The sequence below is a fragment of the Helianthus annuus genome, chromosome 16 (assembly GCF_002127325.2).
Source record: "Helianthus annuus cultivar XRQ/B chromosome 16, HanXRQr2.0-SUNRISE, whole genome shotgun sequence".
Taxonomy (NCBI): Eukaryota; Viridiplantae; Streptophyta; class Magnoliopsida; order Asterales; family Asteraceae; genus Helianthus; species Helianthus annuus.
This window is the reverse complement of record NC_035448.2, coordinates 448,804-461,280: the sequence shown is the minus strand read 5'-3', so window position 1 is coordinate 461,280 and position 12,477 is coordinate 448,804. Positions and strand designations below refer to the sequence as shown.

The 12,477-nt window shown below is 36.1% G+C and overlaps 3 protein-coding genes across 4 annotated transcripts; 1 reads left to right on the top strand and 2 right to left on the bottom strand.

Annotated features, from left to right (window-relative positions):
* LOC110915759 (nucleoside diphosphate kinase 2, chloroplastic) lies at nt 1-1,575 on the top strand. Its single transcript, XM_022160513.2, has 7 exons — nt 1-284; nt 448-501; nt 567-653; nt 771-851; nt 928-1,040; nt 1,133-1,182; nt 1,275-1,575. Exons 1-7 carry the CDS (start codon nt 54-56, stop codon nt 1,340-1,342), a joined length of 684 nt encoding a protein of 227 aa, XP_022016205.1. The 5' UTR covers nt 1-53; the 3' UTR covers nt 1,343-1,575.
* A 1,039-nt stretch (nt 1,576-2,614) lies between these two features.
* LOC110918486 (26S proteasome non-ATPase regulatory subunit 6 homolog) lies at nt 2,615-6,257 on the bottom strand. Its single transcript, XM_022162791.2, has 8 exons — nt 6,013-6,257; nt 5,824-5,938; nt 4,216-4,306; nt 3,964-4,109; nt 3,661-3,880; nt 3,459-3,567; nt 3,172-3,340; nt 2,615-2,978 (listed from the first exon to the last, which is right to left on the bottom strand). Exons 1-8 carry the CDS (start codon nt 6,146-6,148, stop codon nt 2,804-2,806), a joined length of 1,161 nt encoding a protein of 386 aa, XP_022018483.1. The 5' UTR covers nt 6,149-6,257; the 3' UTR covers nt 2,615-2,803.
* Nucleotides 6,258-7,031: 774 nt separating this feature from the next.
* Nucleotides 7,032-12,033, bottom strand: LOC110915640. Of its 2 annotated transcripts, XM_022160369.2 has the most exons (6): nt 11,876-12,033; nt 10,857-11,034; nt 8,975-10,100; nt 7,948-8,031; nt 7,663-7,868; nt 7,032-7,444 (listed from the first exon to the last, which is right to left on the bottom strand). In XM_022160369.2, exons 2-6 carry the CDS (start codon nt 10,980-10,982, stop codon nt 7,196-7,198), a joined length of 1,791 nt encoding a protein of 596 aa, XP_022016061.1. In that variant the 5' UTR covers nt 10,983-11,034; nt 11,876-12,033; the 3' UTR covers nt 7,032-7,195. The 2 variants fall into 2 exon arrangements, with proteins under 2 accessions (XP_022016061.1, XP_022016062.1); XM_022160370.2 differs by lacking the exon at nt 10,857-11,034 and having other exon boundaries at nt 11,876-12,030.
* Nucleotides 12,034-12,477: the final 444 nt, after the last annotated feature.

Below are 12,477 nucleotides of genomic sequence, written 5' to 3'. Positions count from 1 at the left end.
ACCACTTCTTCGATATAAACTAAACCCAGTTTTAGAGAGAGAAACAGAGAAAAATGGAGAGCGTGACGGCGTTAGGAAGGGCCCCATCACTATCCACCATCCGATTATCATCATCTTCAACCGCATCCTTACCTACAACCACCGTCTCCGTCACCAACCACCGTCATTTAGCCGCATTTCAGTCGCCGTCTCATCTCTTCTCCATTTCACTGTCGCCTGCCTCCGTGAAGAAGAAAAACCCCAACAAAACTCGCATCTTTCTTCCTCACTTAATGGCTTCCATGGTTCTCTTCTTCATTATTATTATTATTATTATTATTATTATTATTATTATTATTATTATTATTATTATTATTATTATTATTATTATTATTATTATTATTATTATTATTATTAATTACTTTAATAATTTGACCTCTTTTTGTTGTTGTTATGTGTTTCATTCAGGAAGTTGAGGAATCTTATATTATGATTAAGCCTGATGGTGTTCAACGAGGACTTGTAAGTTTGAATTAATTAGCTTGAATTCAAAGTGTTTGTTGTTGATTGGATTGGATTTATGACAGGTAGGAGAGATCATTTCTAGGTTTGAGAAGAAGGGATTTAAATTGAAAGGGTTGAAGCTTTTCCACTGCCCTAAACAACTGGCAGAGGTTTGTTTCTTTCTTTGTTTTCTGTTTGTCAATTTTTTTGAATTTTGTTTGTTTGTAAAAGGTTTAAATAAAGTCTTGTTTCTTTTTTGTGGTTTTGCAAATGGTATGTTGTTATAGGAGCATTACAAGGATCTGAGTTCCAAACCTTTCTTCCCCAAACTGATTACTTACATTACATCTGGTCCGGTTGTTTGTATGGTAATCATTCCTGCTGCCTTTTTTGAGCTATCGGATTTACTTATTTTGAATAATAAAATCTTACCTATTGGGCAAGGCTTGGGAGGGAGTTGGTGTTGTTGCATCGGCCCGTAAATTAATTGGAGCAACAAATCCACTTCAAGCTGAACCTGGCACAATTAGAGGGGATCTTGCAGTTCAAACCGGAAGGTTAAGATTTGGCCTCTTATGTGTCGATCATCATAACTAGGTTCCCATTTTCTTTTCTTGTTGAATACATGTCATTGTCGTGTTTGGAACAGGAATGTGGTTCATGGGAGTGACAGCCCTGAAAATGGGAAGCGCGAAATAGGTAAAAGCCGAGTTGTTCTTGTTTGTTTATTAATTTACAAGGGTAAAACAGTAATTTACAGTCAAACATGACGATGCTCTATCTCATGACAGCTCTATGGTTCAAGGAGGGAGAATTGACCGAATGGACACCAGTACAAACTCCATGGTTGGTAGAATGATGACCATGGATGGAGCCATTCAGTTTGCGGCTTATTAATGTATGAGATAAGATTGTGCGACGGAACTACAGTTTAATTTTGAGCTTCTTTTTACCTTGTAATTTTGTTGATGGTTTCAATCTGAAAGGTGGTTCCATTCGGACCAAATGAATGTTGGAATTTGGTTTGTTTACTTATAACTGATTTGAGTTGTATTTTATATCAGAACAGAAGCTTCGGTTTGTTTAGTTGTATATAAGTCTGGCAAACGGGTATCAAGTTAAACTAGGATCTGGTCAAAACGGGTTCCAACTATGATGGGCCGTTATACGAACAAGAGATGTATCAAAACTACTAGGTTAAGGCTGGATGACAGTGTTGGGTGCTGCTGGACCATATTATAACAATTTTATGCTACTTTTCTAAAGTGGGGGGTTGGAAAGTTATTATTTAAGATATTCAATAAAAAACAATATGACCTACTATTATAATGCATGATGTTCCATTCTTGACTTTTCAAGTTTTAGCCTTTTAGTTATCAAGCAATCTTGGCCATTGTTAGTCATTGATTTTGTGGGCCGCTCTTTTTGTTTATTCCCTGTATGTCTCCATGCGGATGTAAAATATGCATCCATGTTGGTTCAATTGCACCAAACAAAGTTTTGATTCGCTTTAAATTTTATAACGATTTTTTTTTTTTTTGTACATTCCAATTTTTTTAGCTATAGTGGTGCTGGTTTTAAAGCTGTTTTGATGATAGCAATAACAGCAATTGATGCTACAAAGATCCTCATAGCCGGACTTGATCCAATATACCCTCTGCAGTGGTAATGTCACTGGCGGAAACAAGAGACCAGGTAGACCGAACTTGGTCGGAATTTTCATTGTAAATATGTCAGATGGCAAAAACTCGGTAGCAATTCTTGAGGTTTATTTACTTATTCTTAAAAAGGGTTTTAAAGTCAAGATTACAAATGTTAAATTATTTAGGGGTAAGTTTGTAGAACAGTAACCAAGTTTTAAAAGTGTTCCAATTAGGTCACTTAACTTTCAAAAGTGTTCCAATCAAGTCACTCAACAATTAATTTTCATTAAAATAAAGGGTTTAACCCATCATTTGGGTACTTGATGAACCCATCATCCACAAACACCCAAACGATTAGAGGTTTCATTTGAAGCTAATTTATTTATGAACTAGTATTTTGTGTTATGTTTTCTCCAAGAAATCAAATGTGTGTTACGTTTTATCTCAAACAAATCAACCACGATACGTCCTTTTGGGGATAGAAGTAATATTCATCAATGTCAAATTAAATTCCCATGAAAACTTAAAAGCACACAAATATGTAATTGCATAGGATCAACATAACCATCAATTCTGCTCGACCCGTGTACTAAAAATAACTATTACAGAACAAGAAATCATTGAGACTAGAAGTACGGTATCAAACTGGGGAAAACAGTAACAGAAAGCTTACGCGCTTAAAGATCAATAACACGAGAAAGCTTCTGAATACGGTTCAACAAAAAGTCTCCTTGCTTGATAGTTGCTTGATACAGAGCATTCTTTGCATCCGGGCGGTTGGTTTCTAGTACACCTGCTACTTTATCGATCTTGCAATGAAGCTTCCCCGCCGCAATGAATCTTGACAGTTCCCTGTTGGCACCCAAATAAACCTTTTTCAATGTACATCAACTATTGGGCAAAACATATTTGGTCATTTATTAGTAACTGGGCTGGGTTGACAGGTAAATATTATATATTTTGAGATTTAACAAGAACCAGGTTGACCTGTTCATAAGTAAATGGGTCAACAATGACATCACTAGATGTTAGATGAGTTACTTACAGATCAATGAAGTCAACAGTCACGCCAAATGCCTTTGCCATTGCTTCAATAGTGATACTCTTGTAAGATTCCAGGAACTGAGAATAGACAACAGTCCTGACCTCTCTCATGTAATAACGGAAGTGTGGATGCAAATAACGGTCCAACTTAATATGCTTCGTGATGCCAGCTGTAAATCATTAACAAACAAATCTATTAACCACGATCTTTCATTTGGAAGCTGTCATAAGATTTATTAAAATGGAACTCCGGATTATTAAAAAAGAAAAAATATAAGATTAACATACCAAAAGCAGAGAAGAATGACTTGTATTGACACTCATATAAAGAGTTCAAAAATTCTGACAAGTATGGAATTTTAGCTATTACTGTCAGAATTTCAGGTGCATCTACAACCTGCACAATAAGTAACACTTGTTATGCCCATCTATTACAACCTTCTCACATGGATTTGAATATTAAATGATGAAGTGGTTGAATACCGGTTACCTTTTGCTTCAAGGAAACTCGATCCAATGAAATAATGCTTGCTAGAACAGTGTAGAATATGAAAGTATCATATGGGAAAATTTCATATGTAGTGAATGTTGATATAGAATCAAGGAACAGATCAGCGGCTTTTTTGAAGTTGCGGGTGGACAAGCAGTATAAGCCTTCATAAACTTTCAGTCTGTTTTTCCTCTCCCAGTCACCTCCTTCCTCGAACAAACTGTCATCGGAAATATGGTTACGGCATAAAGGAGAGCATGATAAAAAGAGTACGAAGAAATAAACATGAGGAATTCAACTCACTTCTTTGCTTTATCGATACTCTTTGAAATAAGATCAAAATCCATGTAGAAGAAACCCATTTGTAGTGTGTAAAATACCAAGTCCATTCTTTGACCCACAGCAACTGTTTTACCTTCCGTCACCTTGAGTTGTTCTAGTGCTTTCTCCTGGATACATTTAAAAAGATGTGAAACAGACTTGCACACTGAAGCTAGTGAAGTATATAATTAGTAATTTACACATTAATTATTACTGTAAATGTAAATGTTGTACCTTGTCACCGATGCGGATGTAGAACAAAGATTTTGCCAAATGAGCTTCTCGAACTTCGCTTTCTCCTAAATTTTCTTCAGCATCAGCTATTCTAAAAAAAAACAGAAAGCAGGAAACAGTGATTAAATATTGAGAATCCTAGAAACCCTCTAATTTGAAGGAACAGAGAATGTGTCTATCAACCAGAGTTGCAAAGCGCAATAACAAAGTCCAATGTAATGCAGATCAGATACTTGATGTGACTACAGTCTTAACACTACCAATTATTTGCAACGAAACAAGCTCATTAGCTCAAAACATAAACTTGGATCAAGACTCTATCATTAATCCATATATGCTATCTACAGGGTTACCCAGGCGTGCACCTAGGCCCACTTACAGGCCCAGCACAGCCTTCTCACTTCGCTCTAAAAGGCTTGACTTTCAGGCCCTCAATCCAAGTTCCAATGATATTCCGGCCAAAAATCGTCTAACCAGTTTGAACATGTATCAAATCAAACAATTATACCAACCCTAAGGCCCAAACAAGCCTGGAATCAACATAGTAAGCTAAACAGCTAAACTAGCCGGGAGAAGCCTAAAACATATCTAAAACCCCTAAAAATTGTATTTTTATAGTATACAGTCTTCACCTAAAAAAGCCTTCACTTTTTAAGTGCCTTGTACCGAGGCCCAAGGCTCACCCTTTGCGCCCGGTGCCTTCAAATACTATGGGTAGAATTACTTTATGGTTCCATGACCATCCTACTAGAGAGTTCAAAATTAACAAAGAATATTTAAGCTTTATTGGGCATAAAGAAAGCTATATCATTTACAATCATACCCCCAACAATTGTTTTAGATCAACAACAAACAATACAAAAACATGGCATTCAAGGAGAACTAAAGGAAGAGCAACATGCTCATATGGTACCAGCTGAATCTAAGAGTGGATGGGGGCGTAACCCGCTAGAACCCTCTCAAAAGCCAATAATCGGTGTACACCTCATCTCTCCGATTTGAACCCGTTGGAACACACAAAAACCGGCACCGCTGTTCCCAAACTACATGCCCCCTCGGCCAGCTCAACAGTCACAAATATCAAACACAAACACGCTCTTTTCTTCGGTGAGTGCTACCCAGAAACACTACACACCCAGCCAACCAGAGAGGGTGGTGGCGGTGTACCCGAGTCTTGACTAGTATCCGGACAGGGGTACCCACCCTAAAACAATAGGCAGTCCAGGAGTATCCTACTCTTCTATCCAGCCACTCACTCCTGCACATGCATCTCAGAGGCTACACTCGATTCTCGAAGTCTTTCTTTCTATTTTGTTTTGGATTTGCTTCAACAACAAATTGTAAGTCATGGATTTGGTGTCCCAAAATTCACCTTATATTAGTTTTTCAGCTCAGCCTGCTCTAATGAAAGTTCTCCCCATATCAGACATGACATAAACCTCGTAGGCTAAAAACACAGATAGCCAACTAGTTTTTTCTCCTGTAAGTCTCATTTCACAGTGTTATGATTAAACATATGATACATAACTACATATACAGTATTATATCACATTATCCAATTCATTTCAACCAAATCTACAGCAGAAATTTGATACAAATATCACTTACTTTTCATCGAGCTTCTTAACCTCTTCTTCAATCTTCGCCCGCATCGAGTCCAGAACCTTCTGGTCAAGCGCCAGCACCGAACTCGCAGCTAGGGTTTCGTACAACGGAGCCATATCTTCCAAATAAAAAATTTTAAGTTAATCAGAAACAAATCTACGAGATCTAAAAGGATAGGGTGGAGGTGGTTACCATCGGCGACGACGGTGGACATAACGTCATCACGGAGGCGGACTTTCTCGATGTCGTCAACGTCAGATTGAGTGAGGAGAAATAGCTTGTTAGCGAGCACTAGGTGTGGTTGTTGTGTGCCTTCTGTACCTTCCATTCTTCAATCTTCAACGTTTGCTTGTTGATCGATCGCAACAAGATTTCAGTTTCTTCTCCACTTGACTGACTTGCAGGAGGAGGAACCTCACCTTGTCCCTTTTTATTTATTAGACTGACTGAGATGATGTAACTTATGCCCTTCTTCTTTAGATTTTGTACAACTTGAGTCCCTCTACTTTTATGTGATGTCATTATTTATATGGTTTTTACATATTACACATTACGTCTTTGTCCCTTTTTTAGCTGCCATATTAAATAAAATAAAATTAAACACACCACCGGCTAGAAAAGCATAGCCAAGATAAGAAGCGGGATTTCCAACCACTCGGTCTAACTAACTTTGAAATTGTCTTTCATACTAGACACTCATAAGTAAACAATTGCAACAATCAAATCAAAGATAGACTTTCTTTTAATATTATTTGTCATAGTCGTTTTTATTTTTTTTTTTGTTAACTGAACTTTTATGATTATTTTGTTTTGTTAAGATACTATTATACATTTTTATCTTTAGCATCATAGTATATTATGAAAAATGACTCAGAAAAGACATATATCAGGTTTTGTATGTAGCTTTTAACAATGGAAGAATGAACAGACATATTGTTGTTAAGCTCTTTTAAAACCTTCACTAATGATTCATTTGCATATAACTTAAGAAACCAAAAGTAGAGCCAGCACAGTCTGTTTTAAAAACAACAATTGTAGCGCACTCCGGACGAGTTAATGAAGTGGATGGCAAAGGAATCGATTTGCCTCCCTCTATATGTATCCATACCAAGCTAAAATAACTCTTCCAAGTGATGTTTAACCTCTGACATTCACGATATGGCTACAAGAACTAACGACTCATTAATTAATGATTAAAAAGAAGCAGGAACTCATCCAAGGATTTTGTTACTTGTATTGCCAGCTTGAATGTATTATAGTTCAACATCAGTAACCAAAAAATGGCATTGTCATAAACCATAGTTCCACAATTCAGACCAACAACCAAACGCACATTCGAACCACCTAGTTAGTTAGCATTTACAAAAGACCATGATCAGCGGGTAACGTTGACAGCAAACACGCTACAAGCACAACTATTTGCACGACCAAGACCAACTGGCTCGCTTTCAAGCACAAATTCACATTTGTCTCCCAGCTTAACCCCTTTTTCCTTTGCAAACATTGACCAATTTTGCGTTAGAGCCTGTAACCCGAACTTGTTTTGAACCCTAACCGGCCAAAGATCAGCGCCATTTCGGAGAAGAATTACCGTACCTTTCACCTTCACCCAGCTCGGCAATTCCTGCATAAAATTATTTAAAAATTTGTTTCTCAAAATATGTTAATTCAATTAAAAGGTCATAATGGTGGTTCTTTGTGCATGTTAAATATAATCATTGTTAGATTATTTGTGTATACATAAATATTGTAGCAATATAGTTTTGTTAATCATATTTAACATTAGAAATAATTTAACAGATAAAATGTAAGCACAAAAACATGGGTTAACGGAAAACATACAAGATATTGGTAGCTGCTCATAGTTGCAGAAAACGAAGCGTTGGAGGAACCAGATACCGGTTCCTCATCATAGTCAACAGGCTCAGGTTTGGGTTCCCTTTTTGTTACACCGTCAGAGCCATGGTTCGTTTTAGGTTCCTCTTTTATCGGACCAACCGAGCCATTGTTCATTGTCGGTTCCTTTTTTGTTGGTTCCATGCGTTTAGCTGTCCAGTATAAGCAAACAGTCACACCATGTATAAAAAAACGACGACAGTTAAAAAATGCTATAAATTACTAGCATACCCGTTGGCTTAGGGGTGAGGGGATAACCACTATTATGCGATCTTGAAGTGTCAGGCTCCTGTTTAACATTCTTCGCTGGTGTAGCTGTTTACGCATACAGGCATGTCAAAAATAAAATAAAATGGCTTAAATAAAACAGAAATAAAGGTCTGCTTTTACGGTTTTACCCTTCAGTCCTTTATCACCATCAAGATCAGATTAGAATTCAGAAAATAAAGTTATAGTTTCATGTTATATACGTAAACACAGGGGCAAAATGAGGACTTAAAACAAGCATAAGAATTCCGTTTAGGCCTGTAAACGAACCGAACGTTCATGAACTGTTTGTGAACTTGTTCGGCGGGAAGTTCGTTTGAACAAACATGAACAAAATTATTTGTTCAAACGAACAAACATGAACACACGTGTTGTTCATTATATTTTAATAAATACACATGGAGTTATATTTATATAGATATAAACATAAAAGAGGCTTTTTAACTACTTATATACATAAAACCAATTGATAACTGTGTTTTCCAGTAATAAAAGTGGACTTTTCAATAGAATTTATCATAATTATTCAATAACTTATAAGAAAAGCTAAATCATGTCTGTTTATATTCGGTCTTTTATGTTCATTTGTGTTTTTTGTATTTGTTAAATTATGTTCGTTTAAGTTTGTTTGTTTACGTTCGTGAGCTGTTAATTTAGGTGTTAAGCTAACGAACATAAACAAACACGAACATGCCCAATTTCTTAATGAACGAACACAAACAAAAAAAAATTGTTCAGTTATATGTTCGTGTTCGTGTTCGGTTAAAGTTAAATAAACGAACACGAGCTTGCCTCTGTTCGTGTTCGTTTACAGACCTAATTCCGTTGGTTCTCTACTAATTTTCCTGTGACTTTAAGATCAAATGGATTCATTTGACTCTGTACAACTTTCAAGAACAATAAGTTGGTTTCAAACAATATTTATGTAATTTCAAAACTTATGAATAAACAGATTTGACCAGGAAAGTTAAACTATTAAAAAGTAACCTACTTGGAAAATCAGCAGGCCTCCACCTCTTATGCGTAGAATTGTTGTGTGCAATTTCATTTTGAAACACGGCGCTTCCCTTACGCTTTGCATCCGAAATCGCTAGTGCTGCATCTAACTTTCGTAATATTCTTTTCCTTTCAGTTTCATCTGAACCACCACCACTGGCATCCACATTGTTTTTCTGGCCACTGCCTAATTCCACCGACTTTCGAGTTCTGTTAACTTCAGTTTCATCTAGACCACCACCACCGGCCGCCACATTGTTTTTCTGGCCACCGTCTGTTTCCACCAACTTCTGAATTCTGTTTATTTCAGTTTCATCTGGACCACCGCTACTGGTTGCCACATTGTTTTTTTGGCCACCGTCTGTTTCCACCGACTTCTGAACTCTGTTTATTTCAGTTCCATCTGAACCACCATCACTAGCCGCCACATTGTTTTTCTGGCCACCATGTAATGCCAACGCCACCGGCTGCAAACTGTTTCTTCCACGTTCATCTTTTTCATGCCTAATATCGTTATCAACCAAACATAATGGCTTCACAGCTGTAGGACTATCGGAAAAAATATAATCAGGGAATGCTTTATTGACCAACAGTTCGGACGTTTGATCCCTTTCTTTATCCGCCGGTCGAGAGGAAGATGCAACCAAACGCTGAGCGTTTATAGCGTTCTCATTTGGTGACAACATCTTGGCCTCATTTAGCTTTTTACTCATTGTTTTCATATCATTCACTCCATGACCAACAGGTTCAGGTTTGGAAGAAGATTCATTGCAATTGGCGTGGACTTTTGATGAGCTTTGACCATTCACGGTCAAATTATTATTACCTTTCTTCGTTTCTTTCATCGGGAGATGAGGAAATCCCAAGTGCCGATTTTCAGGACATCCAGTTGATCCATACATCAAGACAACAAAGTGAGATTTCATTATATAATGAAAAACCAAAACATCACCCTTTTGTAACCTGTGCTTTAATGCAAAACGATCCCACCCTTGTTCAAAAGCCAAACGGTCATCAATCTTTGTATATGTTACGTCACATTTCTCACCATTTGAATCCTCGAGACGTGTTGTCTTGCCAACTAGTTTTTTCACCCTACATGCAAAATTTGGAGGGAGGAACTGCAAATACATAATGTCAGTCTGTCAATAACATATTTTGCAAATATTCCTGTCATGAAAAAAGTAGAGAAAAATCTTTTTAGACAAGTTTTTATGTTAAAATGATCTACTTAGTTGTAATATAGTGTTGGCACAGCAATTTGTACACCATCAAGATTGCAACTTTTCGTTATCCGAGTGCATGTATTATATTATATATATATATATATATATATATATATATATATATATATATATATATATAACAAAAGGCATATTGGGTCGATGTTGGTAGCACCATAGACAAAGTTTCAACTCTTTAAGAAAAAAGAAATCGTAAACTTATTATAGATGCTAAATCTACAAAAGCAAATTTCACTTCAACTAGATGATTAAAGGCTGTTCGATAGCAATTAAAAAACTGTAATTAAGAAGTGCAAACTTGCCAAAATCTATATGATGTTTTCGCCTTTAAAAAACTAGCATCCAAAGTTACGTATTTCTTCAGATATTTAGATCTTCAACATCTAGTAGTAGCAAACCTTTATACGTAAAGGTATAATATTTAACACAAATAGTAATTTATTAATGCAATGTAAAAGAAAGGTCATGCAATTGACTAACGACTAGTAGTATCCACATGTATGACTGAATTATTACGTATGACCTTAATATGACTAAAGATTCATATACAAAATGTAATAAACGTTATGCATTGAAGACAAAGGGCAACATATAAATAACAAATGCAGTGAAGAATAAGTAAAATGTATATACCAGACGTTTAGAATAATCGTCACCAATCATGAACTTTACGAATGTAGTCACAAGAGGTGAAGGGTTTTTAAACTTTTTATGCATCATAAGACAATTGTGAGTGCATTCCTCACACGCTTTTGCCATAGGAACCGTTTTCTTCTATGTGGCCTTAATATAGGTCACGGATTTTCGGAATCTACAAAAAGAAAATACAATATAAAAACATGAAGAGCAGTAATTTAAAACTATAATTGTGAAGTTGAAGTTTCAAGAAATTCAAATGGAAATGCATGTGAAATGATGAATCAGGTTTCAATTGCTTATAATCTGTGGGTTCGATTCATTTATGTCCAAATATCATCTAATACTTTGTGTTCTTGTGACAAGCTGATGAATTTACGATCAATGTCGAACTTATATTCTCAAACTAACACTAACCATCAATTCAACATGTTTATAACATACTTGCATCTTTCTTTTCCTACTTAAGACAAGAAACAAGTCAGCCAAAAGATTTTTTTATCCAGCGGTCACAAGTTTTACCATTCAAGAAGAGGTAATTAACAACTAAAATGTCAAACATTCACTTCAATAAAAATGGTTTAATATTAAAAAAACATACCAATTTTACATAACCCTTTCTCAGAAAAAAAAAAATTAAAAATTGACAATTCACTTTCAAAGTGATTGTGTGTTGAGGCATAGAAGCTAGCAATTCACTGTAAATACATTACTTTCTTTCTCCCAAAAGATCGAATTTCGAACAAAAATAAACAGATACAGCAAACAATTCGACAAAAAGCAAATGTGAATAAAATCACAAAACCCTAATAATATTCTGATACAACAGTAACTAAAATGATGTCCAGAAACTCCACCGGAAACACGCACATAAACCAAAGAATTCTAAAAACAGCAAAGGTGGAAGAAAACCCTAGAAAAATATATATACATAACGGAATCAACATCAAATGCTTTGTGTGAGAAGATCATCATAACATTGTTTTTACGGAATGAAAAAAGAAATAAAAACTTACCGTCGGTTAAAGTGTTTGCTCCGACTTACTTACGCCGTTGAAATTCCGGCAGAATCTTATAGGAGTCAGAGTTCAGGACTGAAAAGAATCTTATATAGTGAGACGATTGAAGGGTAAAAAGGTTTGTATTAATTATGGAGATTATCACCGAAAAGACCCGGGATTTAAATTCACAACAACTACTCTTTTATGGGTGTGTTCAATGACTCCTAGACCGTGGGGTATGTTGGACTTGGGTTGAGGTATGGGTTAGGTATTGGTTGACACGTGTAATGGGTGGCAGATATGGGTTAAACCCACATTCAACACGGTATGGTGGGGCGGGGGTTTGGTGGGCTGACTCGTTGGGCTATTTCAATAGTATTTAAAACAACAAATTTAATTTTTTTAATATTTTTAAATAAAGAAAATTACAAAAAAAAATTCCTAACTTTTATATTTGTTTTTTATCTCTTGTCTCAACGCCAAGACTAGTTCTAACTCGTCACTCTGTAGGTGATCAATGGGCTGCGATAGAAATTTCAAATCATCTTGTTTTTTTTTCTGGGCATCTCTAGCGGCATCTCTAACTTCTTTGCCCCTTCGTATTTCGGCCCTTTGTT